The following is a 25231-nucleotide window of genomic DNA, read 5'->3' on the forward strand; positions in this document are numbered from 1 at the left end:
TGGTGCTGTGTGGGTCTGCATGTAAGCGGCTGCAGTGACGTGTGCATGTTTAAAAGACTGTAGCATGTAAATGCATTCAAACCGGCCGGATATTTTATAGAGCTGCATGGGCCAATAAACGATATTATATCAAATTGCGTAAAAATGTCAATAATAATAATAAGCTCTGGACTTTTTTACTTTATATTGATCTAAGAGCCAGTCACACAGCAGAAATGTGCAACAATGGGAATCTAAAAGTGGGTTTAATATTAGAAATGTACTGAATATTCAGCCACCGAAAATTCATTGGCTGAAAATGTTATGCCATTTAATGGACCCTCTTATTTTTGTGGCTTCAGTCATTGTTGGGGTACTCTTTTTAAATCTAGAAGCATTAACAACTGATATCAATATATTTATCGTTATCGTTCAATATGGAATATAATTATTGAGATTGCATTTTTGCCGTTCAGCTCTAAAATCTTATTTTATATTTCTTTTTTTTTAATATGTGCATTGTTTTTTAAGTATCTTGCACTGAAGGATTGTGATAGTCAATAAATTTACATCATTACCACTAGAGAAGTTTTTTCACATTGCTTTATATTTTGACAATACTATATTTTTTTTCTAAAGGCAAAAATAATGTCTATAGTAGGGCTGGACAATTTAACGTTTGATCATCGATATCGCAGTGTGTGTATCCGCAATAGTCACATTGCAGGAATAAATTGTTTTTATTATTAAAAAGATTATTAATACTACGATAAAGTCCATATAATTTTGCGTTTGACTGTCAGATTTTTAAATGTTTGTATTTTATTATATTTTATTCACATGCATTGCGTAGAAAAGGACTTGATCATTCCCGTGGATCAAAATGAATTAAGGCTTTCCAAATACAGCTATTCAAATCATCAGGTCCAATTATATCCGCAATTAGGCATGGGATGATAACCGGTTTACTGTGGTTTGAAAAAGTCAAGGTTTTAATACCTGTAAAATGTTCTGTTATACCCTTTCAAGTTATAAGGATTTTTAATGTATTTTTTATTTGTTGTAAAGAAATCTTTTTGAATCTAATGAAGAGAGCAGAAAGCAATGACTTATTTTAACTATTTTAGCCTGCCATGTTTACTGTTCCAAAATATTGAAAATGTTTCTTAAAATAAAAATATATTGTGTGCAGTGGGGAAAAGGTTAAAGACATTTAAAAAGAACTTTTTCACCTTTATTTTAGAGCAGTAATTACAATACCTCTTTAATTTTAGAGTAGTAATCACAATTTCGTGAGATTGTGAAACCATGGTATTTTTATCCAAAGGTTATCATACCGTCAGAAACTTTTACTGGCCCATGCCTAATCACAATATATATTGCAGCAAAACAGAATATTGCAATGTCAGATTTTTCAAATATCATGCAGCCCTAGTCTTTAGCATTTTAAACATGATTTACACAAGACTAAATGACTAAAATGTCATTCAGTGTAACAGTTCATATGCCAAGGAAGTATTTTGTTGATTTGTTTTTAAAACATTTAGTTTTAATTGATGAAATATGAAAAGACTGTTTAATGACCACAATGCAGCCGCAAAATACTAATTATAGTTTTAAATCTTGATACTTTGCATTATCTTTTCTATGTAAAAAAAAATCTTTGTAGGAGATGTTTGCAGTTTTAACCCAAAAATTACCAGTCTGTCTGATAAATGCAGGTTCATAAGCAGAAGCCAGCTTCAGTATTTGCAAAAAGTTTGTTGTAGTTGTTTTAACCTGATTTGTTAAAACACAGATAGACTAACTAAATACCCAAGTGTGTGCATGCGTGCAAGTCTGAACAATATAGCTGCGTCCCAAATGGCACACTATACACTATGCACTCATGCACTATGTACTTATGCACTTACACACTCAACAGGATAGTATATGTATGTAGTGCTGTCCCAAATGGCACACTAATGTTTTTTTACTAAGCGGAAATTCAAACTGTTTCCCTGATGATGTTTGACGGTTGCCAAATCAGTAAAATAAACAACCGACTTATCAAATAATACCTGCCATGAGTATTGCCGCATTCACCATCAGGAGGCGCTATAATCACTCTCGTAGGAGAATTTTGCTTTCACCATCCAAAATAAATAAAGCTATCCAACATGTGCGTCCGATAGCTCCGCCTCTTCCGCTACGTAAGCAAATCTGCGGTCGTTGAGTGCGTGAAGTGTCCATCATTACACACTTCATTTTAGCGGCTGAATGAGTGCATCATCCGGGTAATTAAAGTGCACTTATTATTTTTAGAGTTTTCAGTGTGAACACACTACTTACACTATTTATACTCCAAAATGGCGTAGAATAGTGCATAAGTATGCGATTTGGGACGCAGCTTATCTCAATATCTCAAGCATACAAACGTCGGACAGCCAAGACCTATTAGATGGTCCACCAAGGAATAGAACACACACACACAAACACACACACACAAACACACACACACACACACACACACACACACACACACACACACACACACACACACACACACACACACTCAAAGTACAATTTGTTTCTTACTCAAGGCAGAGTGTACTTATCAAAATGGGCGAAAACTGGTACAAACTACATCCAAACTGGCAGCTTAAATACAAAGGAATTAACTTTAAAAGATTTAACACTTAAAATGGCAGATAACTCAGAAAAACAGTTGTTTTCAATTCTTTAAGATTTCAGGTCCATTCAAGAGGCCTCCATGACCTCTGATCTGGCTAGGTAAATCTAGAGGAAACAAATTATTTGACATACAGAAAAAGCAATCACACACATTATTCCAGTTTTACTCTGAAGTGGGATGACACCAAGGTAATCATATAATGTAGACTTAATTTTCACAAAGACATAAAAAAAGGATATGTGTTACTCCATCATGGAGCAGACATCCATCAGAAAATTCATTCCATAATCTTATTCAGGTAAAGGACTTTCTGACAGCTTAAATATAATTTATACTCTCCCACTCTGTCTTTAGCAGAATTGTAGTCTCATTTTAAAAAGCTAAGACTTACTTAGACACCCTTTTGAACCATTTGGATGTTGTTCAACTTTATTATTAATAATGTGTTCGTTTAGTATGTTTTTTGACTATTGCTTTTGTACTAAAATTGTTACAGAGAACTGTTTATTTCCCCTAGAATTAGTACTAAAAATACTACATTGTTTGTACAATAGAACTGTTTTCTACTCTTAAATATATATATATATCTTAAAATATAATTAAATTGTGTATACTCGCAAATGTTTTGCATTTTAAGGTCAGAATATGTTCTTTAATCTGCTGCAGTGAAAGACGAAACCCTATTTTTATAAACTATAGAAGCACTATTTTTTAAATTATTTAATTTATTTATACACCTGACCCCCTGAATTATTAGGCCCCATTTATTTCCTCATTTGTATAACAATGGTATATTTTGTAGACTATCGGAAAAAAAATAAAGGGGCTAATAATTTTGACCCCAAAAATGTTTTAAAAAAAATTTAAAACTGTTTTTATTCTTGCTGAAATAAAACAAATAAGACTTTCTCCAGAAGACAAAATATTATCAGACATACTGTGAAATTTTCTTTGGTCTGTTAAACATCATTTGGGAAATATAAAAAAATTTAAAGAAACTAAAAGGCGGTTTAATAATTCTGATTTCAACTGTATATTTTTTTTAAATGTAGCTATTGTTGGAGCAAGAATTGGATTAACTAAACTGGCTGTAGTTTATGAGTGAGTGTGAGAGTGTATGGGTGTTTCCCAGTACCAGGTTTCAGCTGGAAGGGCATCCACTGTGTAAAACATATGTTGGAATAGTGGTGACCTCTGAAATAGAGACTAAGCTGAAGGAAAGTGAGTGAATGAATGAATGAATAAAAAAGTGCCATTGAGTTTTAGGTAATATCCTCTATAATGTGTGTCCACTGAATAAATATTGCTTCAAATATTGGAGTATTTTGTAAGTCGAACAGCTGCCATTGAAATGCGGTTGCACTGTGAACGTTAACACTTCAGGCAGGCCACTATGGAAGTCACTTGGGAAAGTGTTAAAAAGTCATACTGGCTATATGCACCAGCAAATAACAGGTTGGTTGTTGGGGTTTGACCCTGTCCTTTGTTTGAACTTGCTGTAGAAATACATGGGTAAATCTTCCATTGAGCTGTTTTTGTCCGTGTCTATACTTAGTCTATTTCATCATCTATTTTATCATTGCAAAAATATCTCACTTTCTTGCTATTTTCCGTTTTCACTTACATGGTCTTTCTTTCCTTTTCTTTTCAGTGAAAAAGGCCAAACTACAAGGACCTTCAGGTAATGGGCTGTTTGCGTCATACATGAAACAGTTGTGGCTCCACAATTACTGTAGACTCAGAATGAAAAATCAAAACATTTGACTGAGTGTTTGCTGCTAAAATAAGGTGCTTGAATCAGACTCATGCTGTGGCCCAGTTTGCCACAAAGACAAAGTGAACTGGTTTACTTGTTAGCCAGCAGGCAGGCACTAGACTGTTTAGGGATTTTTACTCTACTATAACACATATCAAACCCTTTACCCATGAGAAATGCACACACACACACACACACACACACACACACACACACACAAACACACACACACACACACACACACACACTCATGCAAGTGTATGCATTTTAATGATTGAATAGGCTTAAAGGGGTGGTTCACCCAAAAATGAGAATTCTGTTATTATTATCTCATCCTTTACTTGTTTTGTAGCAGTTTGATTTTTTCTAGTTCTGTTTCATTTAAAACAAGCATTGACTTCCATAGTAGGAAAATTTACTATGAAAGTCAATTGCTACCAGTTTCCAACATTCTTCAAAATATCTTCTTTTGAGTTCAACAAAACAATGTTGAGGGTGAATAAATGATGATAGAATTTTCATTTCTGCATTAGCTATACCTTTAACAGAGAAGCACTCAAAAGGAAATCTATACGAAACTTTATTTTTATTATTTATTTATGATAAAGAGTCATATTAGATATTTAATTGCACATGTTATTTACCCTATTAGGTTTTCTTGGTGTCTTTAGCAATCTATATAAGGCTTTTGTTTTGTTCTGACTAAAGGGGATATTTTTAATAAAACATTTTGTCATTGGTCAGTGTACCCTTTATAACTACATGCATTTGCCAGCCACTGTATTAGGTACACCTGTCCAACTGCTTGTTAACAAAATTCTAATTAGCCAATTATATGGCAGCAACTTAATGCATTTAGGCATGTAGACATGGTTAAGACGATCTGCTGCAATTCAAAGAAAGGTGATTTAAGTGACTTTGAACATAGAATGGTTGTTGGCACCAGATGGGCTGGTGGTCTAAGTATTTTAGAAACTGCTGATTTACTGGGATTTCCACGCACAACAAAAAGAAAAAAGAAAAAGAAAAAATATCCAGTGAGCGGCAGTTCAGTTGGTACAAATGCCTTGTTGATGCCAGAGGTCAGAGGAGAATGGCCAGACTGGTTAGAGCTGACAGAAAGAAAGCAGTAACTCAAATAACCACTTGTTACAACTGAGGTATGCAGAAGAGCACCTCTAAACGCACAACACGTCCAACCTTAAAGCAGATTGGCTACATCAGTAAAAGACCACACCGGGTGCCACTCCTGTCAGCTAAGAAATGGAAACTGAGGCACAGGCTGACTAAAATTGGACAATAGACGATTTGAAAAACATTGCCTGGTCTGTTGAGTCTCGATTTCTGCTGCGACATTTGGATGGTGGGGTCAGAATTTGGCATCAACAGCATGAAAGCATGGATCCATCCTGCCTTGTATCAATGGTTCAGGCTGGTGATGACGGTGTAATAGTGTGGGGGGTATTTTCTTGGCACACTTTGGGCCCAATAGTGCCAATTGAGCATCGTGCTAACGCCACAGCCTACCTCAGTGTTGTTGTTGACCATGTCTATCCCTTTATGACCACAGCGTACCCATCTTGTGATGGCTACTTCCAGCAGGATAACGCACCATGTCATGAAGCGCGAATCATCTCAGACTGGTTTCTTGAACTGGTTTTTGGTGTCTTGAATTGACAATGAGTTCACTGTACTCAAATGGCCTCCACAGTCACCAAATCATGGATTCATGGATGTGCAGCTGACAAATCTGCAACAGCGGCGTGATGCTATCATGTCAATATGGAGCAGAATTTCCAGAAACGTATTGAAGCAATGCCACGAAGGATTAAGGCAGTTCTGAAGTCAAAAGGAGATCCAACCCGGTATTAGTAAGATGTACCTTATAAAGTGGCAGGTGAGTGTATGTTATTTAGTTATTTCTGAATTGGTTTTATAATGAAAAAGGAATTGGGCAGAGGTTTATAGCATTTTACCAGGGAGAGGTTGTGTTTATGAATCTAGCCAGTCTGTATTATACTGCTTATGAGACAAAATGTACTGAATGGGTCGTTGTCCCATATTTTAAGTTTGGTTCAAATAAGTTTGGTTTGGCTAAATGTATTGGAGGTGGTGATATGGGTATTAACAATCTTTTAGAGTAAGAAAATATGTCATCTGAATCTATGCGGGTGCATGAGAATCTTTCAGTCTAACCAATTAATTAGTTTGAAAATCAAATTATGTTGTTTTTTGGTGTTTCGTCTGTATCTGACTTTCCCCGTTCTTATTGACTGTCTGGTTTGTCTCATTTTCTCTGTGCCACCCACACCATGAATGTCTGCTTCTTCTTCACTCTCCATTCTTCCATCCATCTGCCTAATTCCTTAAAGGTGAAGTGTGTAATATCTCCACCGCCAGCAGCATCAAACAGAATTGCAATCTATTTGTCTGTGCAGCCTGAATGGGCCGAAGGTAAACTCAACTCAACCAAAGGCACTAGTTTAGCAAGTCTGGTAGTTGGAAAAAATTTAGAACTTGAAGACACTCTCTGCATCAATATATTCCTCCTTGACAGCATTCGAGACAAGTAGTATGTCTGAGTTTGTAGTATTGATGTAAATAATTATTCTGCGATAATGTCAGTTGTTAGTGTAGCTTCTTAGTGAACTTGCCATTTGTTGTTAATGTTGCTATCTGAAAGCATGGGATATGTGAATTACAGTGAGGCAATGGATGCAGTAAAAACTAAGTTACATAGTGCAGATATGCAATGCCTAAGCTTCCTTTCTTCTATTAGAACGTACAGCGATGATCCAAAACCTTTATTGCTAGTCATATTCAGATATAATGAATATTGATGAACATCTCTTACTCCTAACTAGACCATATAATGTATTACAATCTGCATATTAGATTAAGCAGTTTATCAGTTGTCATAATTAATGTGTTAGATGCAGGAGAATTAATCAGGAAGAAATATCAAAGCAACTTTGACAAGGGCCGAATTGTTATGGCAAGACACTCAAGTCAGAGTATCTCTGAAAAGGCAAGGTTTGTCGTTTGCTCTGGACAGCAGTGGTAAGAATTTAGCATCAGCGATCCGAGGGCACATCATGATTTTGCAAAGTACAATGCGATCCTGGATTAACATCCAAGTTGATCCTGGAACATCATTTTTGTTAAATAGTGTAATTAGGGATGCTCAAAATAATTGATTAACCGTTAACCGAAAGGGTGTGTTTGTAACCGATTAATGTTATCAGTTAAACGATAAAAAATATTATTTTATATATTTTTAGTTTGGCTGCATAAGGGGCTGATTGAATGCGCCTTTGCGTTAAGAGGGGCATCTTTTGCACGCGGCTCATCCCAGTTTGTGTTGTCAAGACAACTACAGAGAATTTTTAAAGAGCATGGTTTCCGCTACATTCATTCTTCCAAGGCGGGGACCAAAATTCATCTCGCCACGGCTACATTACCCATTCAAAACATTCAGTTATTGTTGTTGTTGTTTTTTATTAGCGGATTATAATCGCATCAAAACGTATTAAAAGGTAAGTGGATTTTAACAAAGCAAACTTTTTTGTAAACGTATCTGTTTAATCCTTTGGGGTTACGTGCTGACTGACTGACTGACAGGTGCATGATGCGTGAGGCCAGCAAACACGCAGAAGCTTTCAGTTAAGATGAACACAGTTTCTATAGTTATACTTTATTTATAGATAAAGTATGACTCTGCATATAATGACTGTCTTGCTGGAGTTTAATGCCGTTTCGCTTTACTTCAGGACGCATTAACACCGCTCTGAAGGTCTAATCGCTGTTTTAAGTTATCCAGAGCTTTATGAATGTACAAATCTTGAATATCACAATATTATTAAATATTACAATTTTATCAACATATACAGCAACACTTTTGCACAATCGATACCCAGCTGATTCAGTCGTTTCATAAGAGGACCGCACCTCTTCTTTTTTCCTTGTCAACATAACGTATAACCCGTGCCTACAGACACATTTGCCAAAGAAGCAAAATGGAAGAAGAATATTGCTGTTTGAAACAGACGTGTTGATGCTAAACCATCTGCGTCATAAACGCAACAAATAGACTTTACCTTTTATTTTACAGCTTATAAAGCATGTATGCACATTAATGCAATATCATATTTAAACAACAAAACTGTTTACAAAAAGTCAACATATGTGCGCGTGTTGTTGTCTTTTCATCACGCAGCGCGCTCACTTGAGCCGCGATGGTGAGAAAGGAAACCACGTCAAGACATAATCTTTAAAATAATGATTTCTATTAAAAATGTAAAGAGATTTTGTGATTATAATAATAACAGCAGGGCATTAAATAAATGCATATTTTCTGTTAATAAGTCTGCTATTTTATTTCACGGAAGACAAAAATATGATTGGGAAAAAAACAGCCTATGCCGGTTATTAAAAATAATTAGTCAGTGTTTTCGTTTTGTAATATAAATTAATTATTTAAGTGAAAATAATTTAGGGCAGTCCTATTTATTTTATTAATTTTATTTAGTTTATTATGTTCTTCTGTGCCAAACACTGCAGGTGCGTGAAAATGCTCTGTTGTATTGTTCTATTATTAATATGCTAGCATATAAAAATAAATCAGTATTTTAAAATGCAATATTTAATGTGTCAGACGCAAAATAGACTCATCGATTTGTTTAATATAAAATTAATAGTAATCTGACCAGTTAACCGTTAATATCCGATTAATGAGCGGCGGTTGTCGGTTAGCAAAATTAACCGAAATGAGCATCCCTAAGTGTAATCCATACCTATTCCCTACCCCTAAACCCAACCATAACTGAATTATTCCCAAAATCAGAGGGGAATAATAGTTGGATAACAATCATGTAGAAGTGCATAAACCTAACCATAAGCCTAAACTTGACATAAACTGTAAACATATCTCTTAATTCTGATTGGCTGATTGTAATGTTGTTTCAGGATCAACATAGATGTTAATCCAGGAACATGTCCTACTTGGTAAAATCAGGTTAGGGCATCCGAGGAGAGGCATACTACAAACTGTGTTGGGCATTCAAAGCTCATTGATCTTGAAAGGCAATGAAAAGTGTCCTGTCCATTCCAAGCCAATACAAGTCACACCAAATTTTATTAACAGTTATGAGAGGAATGTCTTATAACACACTGTGTATTGCACAGAGCTTTGCATTGGACTGTGGATCAATCAAGTTTACTGTAATAATCACTATGAAATGCAAATAGATTGATCACTGGCTAGACCTTGTAGAAGATTGGAAGAAGGTTGCCTGACCTAGTGACTCTTCATTCTTGTAAATAACATGGATGGCCATGTTTGTTTTGCCTTTTACATGGGGAGGTGATGGCACCAGCACTGTGGGAGGATGGCAGGCTGATGAAGTGAGTGTGATGCTGTGGGGAATGTTCTGTTGGAAAACCCTGGCTGTGGTCTTTCATGTGGAAACATGGGACACATACTGCCTCTCTAAACACTAAAGGGGTGTACCTGGTGTGCAACAATGGTGTTCACTGGTAGAAGGGCATCTTTTAGTAGGTTAAGGGCCTCACTGCTCACATTAACTTGCAATGATTTGAACTTTAAAGAACTAACAAAGAGTTCAAGGTGTTGTCCTGGCTTTCAAATGTTCCCGATATAAATTCAATTGAGGTTCTGTGGGGTGTACTGTACCAAAATGTTTGATCTTTGCTGCCACCAGCCCTCAATCTACAGGATTTTCTCCTAACATTTGGTGCCAGATGCCACTTCTTCAGGGATTTTGTCCTTGTCTCTGTGGGTCAGTTCTGTTTTGGCAACTTTCAACAGCATGTTTAAAGAGATCAATGTTTTTGCTCATTCTGTGTACATTTTTAATGGTGGCAGCTGACAAATGTTCAACAATAACACAGTACCTACTACTCATACAATTTTAGACACAGTATATCACAGTTTTTCCACTTATATTTTGAACTGTTCTGGTTGTAAAAGGAAAACGCACACTCGATTCATTTTAATGAGTGTATATATGTAATGCATATATGGCATGTTTTCATTACCTGAAGAAGCACCTCATAACTGCATAATTCATGGACATTTGATTGACCCCATGTAGTGAATGAGAGAGAGAGATAGAGAGAGAGAGAGGGAGAGACAGAGACAGAGAGAGAGGGAGAAAGTGTTCCAGTGGCAGTGAAGCATCAATCTGTGTCTGACTCCCAAATGAACAGAGGTCTGTCTGAGTGACAGAGAAGCCCATAGAAATCTAATCTATTGCTAATAACAGAAAAAGCCTTTTCAGCCTCTTCTCAGAGTGTCTCACACACACACACACACACACACACACACACACACACACACACACACACACACACACACACACACACACACACACACACACACAGCAGAGAATCCAATAGTGTGCCAGAATCAAATACAGTTTGACTCCTAATAAGATTCTATTATCTGTGGCACAGAGGGATTCTTATTGAAAAGTGAAAGTGGCCCACGTTAGTTGAACAGCTGGTGATGCTTAATTGCATCAAATGAGGAGGCCTATTATTGAGACAGAGTGTATGAATGGCTGTTTCTGGGCTGCTAACCTACCCTAAACATTTTGGTCTGCAAATATGTCGTGTTCTCTTTATTTGCTGCTTGTATAATGCATAGTGTGTCAAAATTATTATTTTTTAGTTATTATTATTAAGTATTGTAAATAATTAAATTCTTCAAAATTTTTTAAATGTAAAATTTTCTGTTAGTTTCTACATTAAAAATCTGTTTATCAAAGCTGAATTTAACATCATTACTACAGTTTTCACTGTTAAATTCATAAATCATAATAATATCCTGCATAAATAACATTTTGTCACAATCACCAGCGATCCAGGCTTGTAGATCACTGGGTATCATTCACTTTAACTCAGGACTAGAAATCCTGTCATACACCACACACTCACACCTGTTCCGGTTTTCTGCTGATTGCAAACACACACATGAAACCGTTCGGAACTGATTTCATGGATTTAAAAAGCTGCACGGACACACATTCAGTGCTGAGTCTTGTTTTACTGTTTTGTGACATTACGACGTGTTTCCTTTACCTTGCCTTGTCGTGTTTCACCCTTGCTTAATTCTGTTTATTTACATTGCTTGCCGCCTGTACTGACCATTCTCCTGTTATTTGACCAATCTTTTAGATTTGCCTGCATGTACCTGTTTGACCCTGTTGACCGTTGCCTGCATAATAAACCTGCATTTAAATCCTGAATTCCATTGTCAGCGTCCTTCACATCACACATTCGTTATTAGTGCAAAAAACAGTAATTGATTAGTTTTTTTTTCAGCTTAGTCCCTTTATTTATCAGGGATTGCCACAGCGGTATGAACTGCCAACTTATTCAGCATGTGTTTTACACAGAAACACCCAAACACCCATGCACTCTCACAATCACACACATACACTAAACCACGGTCAGTTTAGCTTATTCAATTTACCTGTACCGCATGTCTTTGGACTGTAAGGGTAAACCGAGAAGAAACCCACACCAAAATGGGGTGAACAAAAATGCCAACTGACGCAGCCGGGACTCGAACCTGTGAGGCGACAGTGCTAACCACTGAGCCACCATGCCAACCCTGTGGAAAAAAAAACTGTAAATACTTACACACTTTTTCAGGATTCTTTGATAAATACAATTGTCCGTGGAAATGAACGTTTTATGTAACATTATATATGTTTTGCAGCCTTTTTTGGTCAAATATGTGTTCTAAAAATCTTAAGACTTAAAAATATTTTAAAAATAGTGTTTATTAAATAAAGAAAAGGAATATAATACAATTCTAAAATTAGGTATGAGATGAGTGCTTTGATATGGACTGTATTAATTGTTTGAGTGCAAGATTTATTGCTTCTTTTACTTAAGTGTCTAAATTCTTATTTTTATCATCACATGTGGGTGAATTTCTCCAAATAGCTCTTAAATGTCAGTGGTGCATGTCCAGGCGTGTTTGAATATGACTTATTTATTTTCCTAAGTCATCAAAAATTAAATATTCATCAGCTTATGCTTCCCTGGGAGCCCCTTTGCACTCTGGGACAAAGAGAGAGAGAGAGAGAAAAGGAATCTTATGAAAGGAAGTTGATATAGTTGTAATAATGCAAGGCAGAGTTTAATGTTACTGTAGGTGCAAGAAAGGGTTTTCTTTTAGTGAACATGGCTATTTGTTATTCGTCATTGAGAAGGAGTAAGCAAGAACTCAGAACGATATGAATATTTGATCTTCATCTGCTTCACCTAGGCCCAGATTAGATCATTAATCACACAATTCACACCTCAGTTCTGTATTAATGATGGCTGCTTTTCCTTCAAACCTTCTGTAGCCAATAGGATTAATCACAGTTAAAGATGAATCCTTCCTCTCAAAAAATTATTTGAGCTGAAGCCTGCAACATTAAGATAATCCTACTGTGGCTGCTGCTTACTATTATTTGAAACAACTGTTGTGTGCAACTTAACATGGTTTGTAATCAGTAGAGGAGGTAAAGATGTTTCTCTTTTCTTTGAATATCTGTCCGTTTATTTATAATCTGCACTGGTGAGATTAAATGTAAGATGCAAGAAGACTTGAAGCACTTAACTGATTGTCAACACATTTTTATACTTGGTTTGTATGAGCCCAAACATACAAAAGCTGGGTATAAAAGGAAACACTCTTATAAACCTTATAAATTAAATGAAAATAGAAAGCAGCCATCTCTCCTCTGCTCATCTCCCTCTCTTTGTGTCCATACAATAACAGAACATACAAGTTAAAATCATCTTGAAAATCTAATTGGGTGGCAGAGGAGTGGATCCAGCAGGAGCTTTACGTGGAAACCCAGAATTTCACATTAGTAGAGGTGGCACAACTAACAATATCCAACCCAAGCATATGGGATATATGTGCCTCAGCTTATATTTTTGCAAAACAGTACATTACTCTGGGGACGTTTTGTTGCCCGTTTCAGATGACGAATCAACTAGAGGGCACTTTCTACATTTTTGCCATTCTGAAATGCGTTACTTAGGGTAGGTTTTGTTGAAAGTGTCATATACACATCTTTCTTACACATCCATAAGAAGGTGGAGCTTGCTGTATAGAACTATTTGATCTAAACACAATCGATAGTACTTGTCACCAAAACAAACTAAAATGAGAAATAAAGGGCATCACAGCTACGTAATTTAACCTTAATTTTACATTACTTTTAACTCTTTTGTGAAACTGTGCTTTACCAGACTTGGACCAGAATGATATGCGTCACAACAACATACAAAGTGGGCTATTGAGCAAACTTTCCACATCAGTATAGTAGTATGTTTAAGGAGTCAATCTAGGGCCATATATACTTGCAATATATATATATATATATATATATATATATATATATATATATATATATATATATATGTATATATATATATATATATATATATATGTATGTATGTATGTATGTATGTATGTATGTATGTATGTATATATATATATATATATATATATATATATATATATATATATATATATATATATATATATATATATATATATATATATATATATATATATATATATATATATATATATATATATATATATATATATTGCAAGTATATATGGCCCTAGATTGACTCCTTAAGCATACTACTATACTGATGTGGAAAGTTTGCTCAATAGCCCATATATATATATATATATATATATATATATATATATATATATATATATATATATATATATATATATATATATATATATATATATATATATATATATATATATATATATATATATATATATATATATATTTGCAAAAAAAAATATTATATTATTGCCTTTACAAAACCCCATCAATTGCAATGCTCATCTTGATTTGCTTTTTAGTCACCCATGAGTTTGTTTTCACTTTGCACCTCCAGTTAAGTTACATCATCACCTGGAGACACCGTCACCTAGGAATTCTACGGTTTTATCTGCGTTCTGAATAATTTTAGGATATTGAGCTTCAAAGTTTTTGCATCCCATAATGTAAATAAGTTGTCATTTAATAAGAGTGTCAATAACTCAATTTTGAAAAAAATGTCCGATAGAACCTTATAATTCTAAGGTGACGACACACGAGGTGATCTTATAGCCTAGTAGGTCAGTGCCTGCCGTAAATGCCCAAGTTCCCTTGACTCTGCCCCCTGTCAAATCAGGGTTACATAGTGAAACGTGACATGCAAAGAGAAAACAGCATGTCAAACTCACGGTTGACTAAAAAGCAAATCAAATGAGCGTTGCTATTGACTGGATGGGTTTTGTAAAGGCAATGATATAAAAAATGTTTTATAAATATATTTATTCATTCAGTTTCTTTTCGGCTTAGTCCCTTTATTAATCCGGGGTCACCACAGCAGAATGAACAGCCAACTTATCCAGCACGTCTTTACACAGCGGTTACCCTTCCAGCCGCAACCCATCTCTGGGAAACATCCACACACTCTCATGCACTACGGACAATTTAGCCTACCCAATTCACCTGTACCACATGTCTTTGGACTGTGGAGGAAACCGAAGTGCCCGGAGGAAACCCATGCAAACGCAGGGAGAACATGCAAACTCCTCACAGAAACGCCAACTGACCCAGCCGAGCATTTAGCCAGTGACCTTCTTGCTGTGAGGCGACAGCACTACCTACTGTGCCACTGCGTCACCCGTAAAGAAATTTATTAATAATGTATTATTAATAATGTTTTTTTAAAATTGCAAATATTTTAGTTTTTTTGCACTGCTTGATTTATATTAACAGTTCTTTTTTGTTTGCAAATTTCATTTTTATTTCTCAAAACTTCCCTTGGCAGTTTTTTATTTTAGTTAGCAAAATTTATTTTTATTTCTTAAAAATAATTTTTCGCTTAGTTATTTTTGAAGATTTGCATTTATTTCTTAATTTTTTTTGCTCAATACTTAATTTTTTTGTTTGCAAAACTTTTATTTTGCAAGTATATGGCCCTAGACTGACTCCATATATGTTCCATATGGAGATAGACAGATGAGTTAAACATATCTGGTTACAAATCAGAAGCCCCTTTCACACATACAAACTTTTCCAGAAAATTGCTTTTAATTTTCCATAAAGAGATTGTGTGAACTGACCATTTTTGAAAATACCAGCAAAGAGAAAAAAAGAGAAAGAGCATGTGCAAGTTTAGAATGCACTGATGTTAGTCGTCTACTCCAGCCAATCAAAACATTCTAATGTAGATGACCCATAAAGATGAAAAGATGAAAATAAATTTCTTTTGAATTCTTTGTTCAGACACATTTAGCTGCTTGTTGTTAGTCAGATAACGTTTCCATGTTCCTCCATAGTGCCAACTGTAGAAAAAAATATTGATAAAATGTTTATGATAAACTGCTGTGAGTCTGCAAGCTCTACGTTTAGCTGTGTGACACATATGTATGTGAAGGAGTGCTCTGGTAAGTCTGATTTCTGTAAACCCCGGTAATCTGTTGTTTCAAATAGAGACACAAGTGCTAGCACACACTCAAATCTACATCTTGTCATGCGAATGCGCTCCTCAATAACGTTTTTCTCTTATAGTTAAGTATTTTGGTTTGTCTATAGGAAAAAAGCAGCTGCATGAATGTTAAAGTTTTAAATAAAAGTGAAACAGTCAACAAAAATAATGTTTACAAATACAAGCACAGGCGTCAGAATTTACCAGGGTTTTTTAAAATGTGGCGAATGGTGCTTTTTTCTACAATAATTATGGAACATCCTTGCCTATATGTGAACAGCGCTATTTTAATTTACAGATAAAGAGGTTCCAGAAATTTTCAGGATTTAGTGGCATCACTTTGTGAAGAGGCTATTGATATTATTAAGATGTTTGCAGGTATTTTTTTTGATGTTGTGCAAAAACCTGGACAAAAACAATCCTTGGTTAATAATATGTACCTGTAAATATCATTTGTGTGAAAAGGAAAAGTTGTTGGCATCATACTGCACTTTAGAGTTAATTTTATCTAGGTTCTGCAGTCAAACAAATGCTGAAGTATGTTTTTACAATTTAAAAAAATATATGGCCTGAAGCACGTATATTCAATGAGCCTGTGTTGCTTTTATCCCAGTCAATCTGCAGCAGTACTTGACTACAGTTGAAAATGAAACCAAGACAAAACAAGTATTTCTAAGCCAGTCATACTATACAGTGTAATAGCACTATAGGTTATGCAGTTACCCACATTAGATATAACTTGCTCAGAGCTGATGCAACCACCATGAACAAGGCAGTGGTGAAACCAGGATGAAAAAACAAACATATCTCTTTTCTGAATGTAATTATGTCAGACATAAAACCTTGTGCTTTTTTCCTTCTGTACTCTGTGTACCTATTAATCTTTCATTTAAAGCTTGTAGTACTTAACTTGGGAAGGTCAGGGATGTATTGTTATGTGAAGATACTTGATTGAGTAATATTTGCTCTACCACTTCATATGAATCCTTTCTAACCCTTCAAAAATCACACAACCACACACACAGAGAAAGAGGGATCCAGCCCTGCTCTTACAAAGAATCAATTGTCCTTCACTGACTTTTTCTATCCTTTCCAGCTCTATCCTTCCATCTCTCTCTCTCTCTCTCTCTTATTCGGCCCCAATTCTGCTCTTCATTATGGTGGTCATATCAAAAGCGGGTCTGTAAATGCAGTGTCCCTCTTTGCAGGCTCTAGGATGAAGACAAATCCATGGGGACAGAGATTACACTGAGTGTCTTGGAGTCTGTCTGCAGAAGAGAAGTTGGAAGAATTCTCATTACACTAGCGTTACGTCTTGGGAATAGCTGTCCTATTCTAAGATAAACAAGATACTTGACCCTTATGGATTACATTAGGACTATTGTATGCATACCCTCCCAGAGGACAGTTTTATTGCTCAACTATTGCTCAAAAAGAGTACTGTATTTATCAGTTGTCTGAGATACTTTTTCCAAAATGCTACAGTATAGAGGATATAATATAAAGAATATAAGAATATAGCATAGTAAAATTATCGTAGATGGCGGTAGCCCGGATTTGACCAGGAAGAAAAAAATACAGAAAATAATAATTCAAAATACAAAGTGTTTTTAAGCATTTAAATGGGTATAATTTCCTTCCCGTGATTTAGAGAATATTACTAAGAATTACATTAGAGTGACATTTTATTTATCATACAATTATATATTTTTCGGATTGGCTGAAAACAGTGCGATATACTGCAATATTAGAACTCGTACAGCCTCCTCACACTTATGTATTACTCCACCCAAATAGAGTGACAGCAGACCAATAAACTCACTGCAGTTTGACAAACATTGCTGCTGTTGGACAACATAATGTAATTTTGAGGCATTTTAGGTGGGAATGTTTAGATTACAACTATGCAGTTTAATATTTATAATTTTGTGAATAAAGTGCCATTCACAAGATTGCGACAGAGACTACGTAATCAGCCCTTAGTAACGTAATTTCTAACTACTGCTGATCAAATCATTATAAATACTGGTAAGTGACTTTCTAAGTCTTTTGTTTGTTGCAGTATGGTATTTTTACCATGTAATTGTAGTGTATTAAGTGTGAGATGGGACTCATATCAGGACTGTATGTACTTTGCATAACCCTGAGTTACTTTTTGATTTGCCATCATTTGTTTCTAATGAGTCTCCTGTTTTCGCTACTGCAGACTAGTTCAATAAAAAGTCAGAAAGAAGAAATGCCTGCATGTGTTTAGCGTTTGTTTCTTGCCTTTTTAGGGATTATTTATTGTGATCTCCCTATTGCATACTGGAAAATATCTCTGTAAGACTGATAGCATTTCATGCCTTTCAGCTTTATAATCTTAAAATGTGAGCAAAATCAGCTGTTTTTTCATCACTTTAGACATTACGCTAGAGAATCATTCAAATTCTAGCTCTAAAATGACGTTGGTGAAGTAGCAACGGTTATTGCTTTTTTGACCATCAGCTGCAGATGTGAATAAATGGCGGAAGAAAGTAGTTTTTTTTTATATATACATGATCATATCGTCAAACTGTTGTATACTGTTGTATTGTAAATTAATTTATTCAAATATTATTTATTTTAAGTTGTTATCGTTTTCAATATTTGCAGGTATATGCATCATTAAAGTATTCTAATAAATGTATGTTGAGTACATGCACAAAAGAAACACAGTTTATGGTGAACTATTCCTTTTTAAGAAAAAAGAAAATTTTTAAGTAAATATGATCTCACTTCTGGCTCGGAGATATATTGTAATAGAATTAGACAGACGGAGATTCTGTATTTTACTTTCTGCTAGGGACCTCTTAGGGCTGTGAGAGTGAAGAGGAAGAGTGGAAATGAGGAAGTTTAGGGCAGGAGAACTAAATGGTTAAGATCATGACTGTACTTTTTTTTTTTTTTTTTAAGCTCTGCCAGATAATCTTTGGTGAGAAGATTGAGTCACTTTCTCCAGTGAAGGATACGTTTTCTCGGGGGCTTTTTTTTGCAGAATTCATTAGACACTGGACTGTGATGAAATAAATCAAGAGTGAGAATCAAGGATAGAAAGCCATTCAAGAGGTGTTCAGTGGACAGCTTTTATTCCGATGGTTTAACTGAATGTTTTAAGAGTATTATTTTTGTTAGAGTGCACAAAATGCAGGCTCCATTACTGCGAGGGCTTCTCAGGCCAACGGTCTTGATTGAATGAATAATGCTACTGTAAATAGAAATGTCATTGAGCAATTTACTGCTGATTAATTTACGCAGATGAGCAAAAGTTCAGCCTATGCTGATTTGTATGAACTAAATTTAGAGTAATCTCATTAACATTGTTTTATGGAAATTACGTTATCTGGAAACAAAACATATTCTGGAAAAGATTTCTTTATCTGTAATAAATACTGCTTAGAATAATTCAATTTTGATAACGGTCTCCATTGAGTTTTTTTTTTTCCTCTGATTTTTTGCCATTATAAACATATTCACTGTGAAATGAGACTTGCTGTATGATTTCGTTTGGTAATCGCTCTGGTGTCATAAGATTGTGTAACTCAGTACATCGAGTCCTGGGTCAAAATTAATATACTTTACTCAGTACTAAGAAGCCAGATGCATAGGGTTTTAATATTTATTACATAATTATGTATTCATTCAAAGACATACAGTAGACAGATAGATATACACACAGATAGATATATGCACAGATAGACCGATTGATTGATTCAATTTATTATTATTATTATTATTATTGTTATTATTATTATTATTATTGTTATTCATATTCATTCATTCATTTTCTTTTTAGCTCAGTCCCTTTATTAATCAGGGGCTCCCGCAGTGGAATGAACTGCCAACTTATCCAGTACATTTTTTACATAGCGAATGCCCTTCCAGCGGCAACCCAACACTAGTACTCACATACACTACGGCCAATTTAGCTTATTCAATTCACCTGTACTGCATATGGCTGCACAGTGGCACAGTGGGTAGCACATTCACCTCACAACAAAAAGGTCTCTGGTTTGAGCCTTGGTTGGCATTTCTGTGTGGAATTTGCATGTTCTCCCCATGTTTGTGTGGGTTTTCTCGGGGTGCTCCGGTTTTCCCCACAAGTCCAAAGACATGAGGTATAGGTGAACTGGGTAAGCTGAACTGTCCATAGTGTATGAGTGTGAATGAGGGTGTGTGGATGTTTCCCAGTGATGGGTTGCAGCTGGACAGGCATCCGCTGTGTGAAGCATATGCTGGATAAGTTGGCGGCTCATTGCGCTGTGGCGACCCTTGATTAATAAAGGGAACAAGGTGAAAAGAAAATGAATGAATTTAATATACAAATATTTGCAGAATTGTGTGGCACGGTGGCTCAGTGGTTAGCACTGTTTCCTCACATCAAGAAGGTAGCTGGTTTAAGTTCCGGCCGGGCCAGTTGGTCTTTCTGTGTGGAGTTTGCATGTTCTCCCAGTATTCGCGTTGATTTTCTCCTGGAGCTCTGGTAATAAAAACATGAGATACAGGTGAATTGAATAAACTAAATTGGCCATAGTGTATGTGTGTGAATGAGTGTATAGGGATGTTTCCCAGTGCTGGATTGCAGTTGGAAAGGCATCCACTCCGTAAAACATATGCCTAAATAGTTGGCGGTTCATTCCGCTGTGAAAAAAATCTAAAATAGAGACTAAGCTGATGGAAATTGAAAAGTATAATTTGTTTATTATTAATTACAAATAGTCTTCTGTCCACCTCCCATTTCAAAGGACCTTAATGCCTCTTTGTTTCTTCTGTGCGTAGATAAATATCATTTCACTTGCCTTCATCCATTTATATTATACCCATTTTGCGGCAGTCCTGTGGATAACGGCATGGACCCAAAGTCACCATTAAATCCTGTCCCGCACCGCACTGTTGCATTGAGTCTTGTTTGAAATAATTTTGGTCTCAGCACCTATTTAGCTGTAAGAGCGTGGTGAATTGCATTGGTTTTATTTATTTTCCAAGATAAAATGTAATGCAAATTAAATAGATTATTTAATAAGTTTTAAAAAATCAGCCAAAAGGTTAATAAATGCATTTAGAAATGGTCAAATAAATGATCAAATAAGTAAACATAACACTGCCGAACCCCTATGCGATAGGATTGTGTATCAGCGATCTCACAGGGGACGATATGGCAATCTGAAAATTTCATATATCGCTCAACACTAATATACACTAGCAAAATAAACACTGTACATTTTGATTTCACTAAAGACTTTAAGAAACTTTTCAAGTCACAGCATGTTAACATTGCACTGTGTACAATTCAGAAGATTAGTAAAATAAATTTGTTATTCGAAAAAGTGATGAGATTGTACACTGAGTTGCTTTTGTACAACCGGTTATGGAGAGATAATAGAAGCTCTTGCATTTGTCTTTTTTGTTTCTCTGTACTTGCGGCTCTCGTGGTGCTCTTGTGGCACTTTATATCTAGGTTTAATTATGCCTGCTTGCTTTGACCTCTGACAGCCTATTTTAACCTGTCTGTGTTGCGGCACATAATCACTATTGCATTTACATAAAACCATGAATATTTATCACACACACTTAGAGGAAGATGTCACATCTCAATTTTCCATTACAATGCTTGTCAGATTGCTGTGATGCCACGCGAGTTGCTGTATTCAATGCATTACAATACAGATTCCTGAATGGAAGAGTTCTGTATTCTATTGCTGTAAAGGATTTGGTTGGCCCCTGAACAAAAAAAGTTAATATGGAGTGGTACTATTGTTGAGGAGATAAAGTTTTGTGCAATGTAAAAATGAGTCAATGATGGAGCCAACTGATGCTGTTTTAACCCGTTTGCTTGTTGTTTTGCAGATAAGTTTAATGTGTATGTCACACTGAAGGTCCAGAATGTTAAAAGCACAACCATCACGGTGCGAGGAGATCAGCCATGCTGGGAACAGGACTTCATGTTGTGAGTACTGCTGTGTTTTGTCATGGATTTCTGTAAATTTTCACTCAAATTTAGGCCTGATGCAAGGCACTTGTTCGCTGAAGGACTTTAAAATTGCACTCAAAATTACTTTGCTGTGGAAAATGGAAGACCGTGTTTATAATATGCTAAGTGTTACAGAAACACTTTTGCTTTTTTTTAAAATATAGAAACAGTCATATGTGATGTAAGATAAAGGGTAGGAATTGTATTTTAGAATTATTATACCTATTTATGTTCTGTGTTTATTTAGCGCAATGTATAGACTCACGCACTTCAGTGTCTCGTATCTTTGACCCTTTTGTAATGACAAATATTAAATAGGATTTTGATGTTTTTTCAGGCAGGTTTGTGTGTCCCAGAAATTATCCCCAATTTGTAGATTGTTGCAGAGAATTTTGCCAATCCTCTGAAAAGATTCTAAGAATCAGCCACGGTTATGCTTCTTTCACATTGGTCATGTGAGCAGAAGGTCTATTTTTGCAGTGCTGCTAACGCGCTATTAAAGCGACAATGCATTAATCATTACCTAAAACATGAATTACAATACAGTTTTACCCAATGAGTGAATTGCTAATGTCCTGTCGTTCGTTTATTCATTTTTCTAAGTCCCTTTGTTCATGAAGGTTTGCCACAGCCGAATGAACTGACAACTTATCTAGCATATGTTTTACACAGTTGATGCCCTTCCAGCTGCAACCCAGTACTGGGAAACATCCATACACATTTATTCACACACATACACTACGGCCAATTAATTTATTCAATTTAACTATGGCACATATATTTGGACTGTGAGGGAAACTGGAGACCCTGGAGGAAACCCATGTGAGCACAATGAGAACTCCATAGAAATGCCAACTGACCCAGCCGGGACTTCTTGCTGTGAGGTGACATCACTAACCACTGAGCCACCGTGTCACCTAATATCCACAATTTTTTATATTAAATTTCAATATAAAGGTATTTATTCAATACGTATTTCAATAAAAATGACTATAAATCTTAAAGCTGAACTACAAAAACAAAGTTAAATATTTTTTTGTATCAGTTTCACGATAATTTGACCATTTATTAATAATATTATAGCAATATAACTTGTAATATGCAAATTTTTGTTCTTCAGAAAACATTTCTGTTCACCAGTGATGAAAACCTTACTTTTATTAAAGGGATAATTTATACAAAAATAAAAATGTGCTCTTAATTTAATTATTCTCAGGCTATACAAGATATAGATTACTTACTTTTCTTCAACAAAATATCTCTTCAGTGTTTTACTAAAATAAATAAATAAATAAATAACATAGAGGTAAATCAAAATTAAGTTAATTGCCTTCTGATGATACATTAAAGTTTTACAAAGAAAAACAGTTAGTCTTTGCACAGGTACATTATTTTTAATATCTTTAATATCACCCTGAATGTGTTCACAACAATTGTCTTTCAAATAAAAAATATTGCGGACTGGAAACTTTTAATGTGGGTGGCGTAGTGGTTAGCACTGTCACCTCACCTCAAGAAGGTCACTGGGTCAGTTTCTGTGTGGAATTTGCATGTTCTCCCCGTGTTGACGTGGGTTTCCTCCGGGTGCTCTGGTTTCCCCCACATTCCCCAACCAGACATGAGGTATAGGTGAAAATAAATATGCTAAATTGGCCATAGTGTATATGTGTAAATGAATGTGTATGAGTGCTTCCCAGTACTAGGTTGCAGCTGAAAGGGCATCTGCTGTCTAAAACATATGCTGGATAAGTTGGTGGTTTATTCAGCTGTGGCAACCTTTGATAAATAAAGGAACTAAGCTGAAAAATGAATAAACTTTTGGTGCCCTAGCAGACTACAACCCTGTTGGATAAAGCAAAACCACTTTGTTTCATGTGTCTCTTTAAATGCAAATAAGGTGCTGCTCCCTGCCCGCTTTCCAAAACAAAACATCTGTATGAGTTTTAAAGCCTTGTCAGTTTTAATTCCTAATACATTTTGTTTTTACTCCACTGTCATTCAATGTATTTTAATGCACTGAATGAAGTTTAAAAGCACAATAGGAACTCTTTAATATCAGCCACTCTGTTTGACCATCTATGTGTAACCTAAAATCAAAAGCGATGTGGCTTTTACCACGCTATTTCGAAAAGCCTCATGTAATTATAGGTGCAGTGTGTTTGGATTCTAGGCCAGTGGCTCAGCTTTGTGTGTGTATGTGTGTGTGTGTTGGTGTGTGTGTGTGTGTGTGTATGTGTGTGTGTTCTGATCAACGGAGATCCTCTGTGCCTGGATTATTGTCCTCCTGCTGCTGAGCTATTACCAATGGTCGGCAGGTTAAAATCCACACACACATAGCACACATTCGCTATAGGATTGAAGCAGTATTGTGTGGATAGAAGGGCAACGTTCGTGTACTGAAAAAAGGAGGGAGTTATTGATAGCCAGAAGCTAGCAGGAGGTTTTAGATGAATAAATGTGAGGCTTGTTAGTATGACACGTTATGCAGAGAACTGTCACACTATCATATTTTAGAGCGGACGCAATAATCCCAGCTGTCATTTTTTTGTGGTTGTGGCTAGACTGTGCTGTTCACAGTGAGTAGATGGCCAGTTTAAATATGCTTCCCAGAGATGACGGGCTAAATTAATTGATCATCTTTTTCTGGGTTGTCTCCAATAATTGATTACATACAGGTGTTTTTTCAGGTTGAACACTTTTAAAATGCACTACCTGACAAAAGTCTTGTCGTCGATTTCAGTTGTAAGAGCAACAAATAATAACTTGACTTCTAGTTGATCATTTGGAGAAGGGGCAGAAGGTGTACTTTCAGATGAATCAACTGCTGAACTGCATCCCAATCATCACAAATACTGCAGAAGACCTATTGGAACCTGCATAGACCCAAGATTCTCACAGAAATCGTCAAGTTTGGTGAAGGTAAAATCAGGGTTTGGGGTTACGTTCAGTATAGGGGCGTGCAAGAGATCTGCAGAGTAGATGGCAACATCAACAGCCTGAGGTATCGAAACATTTGTGCTGCCCATTACATTACAAACCACAGGAGAGCACTTATTCTCATACTCATTAAAGTTCCTGTCAAGTTGATCCAGGATTGGCCAGCCCAGTCACCAGAGATGAACATTATTGAGCTTGCCTGGGGTAAGATGAAGAATCCTGATGAACTCTGGGAGTCCAGCAAGAACGCTTTCTTTGCCATTCCAGATGACTTTGTTAATTTATTTGAGTCATTGCAGAGATGAATGGATGCAGTTGTCCAAGCTCATGGGAGTCATACAGAATATTAATTCTT

General features: G+C 35.7%; 1 protein-coding gene across 13 annotated transcripts in view; it reads left to right on the plus strand.

The window, feature by feature from the left end:
* The window catches only part of unc13ba (unc-13 homolog Ba (C. elegans)), a 170195-nt gene that overhangs the window by 6933 nt on the left and 138031 nt on the right, over nucleotides 1-25231 (plus strand). For all 13 annotated transcript variants that reach the window (XM_021476430.3, XM_021476422.3, XM_068221413.2 and 10 more), the window contains exons 2-3: nucleotides 4305-4334; nucleotides 21816-21915. In XM_021476430.3, the coding sequence (XP_021332105.1) occupies nucleotides 4305-4334; nucleotides 21816-21915 (130 nt within the window). The remainder of the gene's footprint in view (nucleotides 1-4304; nucleotides 4335-21815; nucleotides 21916-25231) is intronic.

Source organism: Danio rerio, chromosome 5 (assembly GCF_049306965.1).
Source record: "Danio rerio strain Tuebingen ecotype United States chromosome 5, GRCz12tu, whole genome shotgun sequence".
Taxonomy (NCBI): domain Eukaryota; kingdom Metazoa; phylum Chordata; class Actinopteri; order Cypriniformes; family Danionidae; genus Danio; species Danio rerio.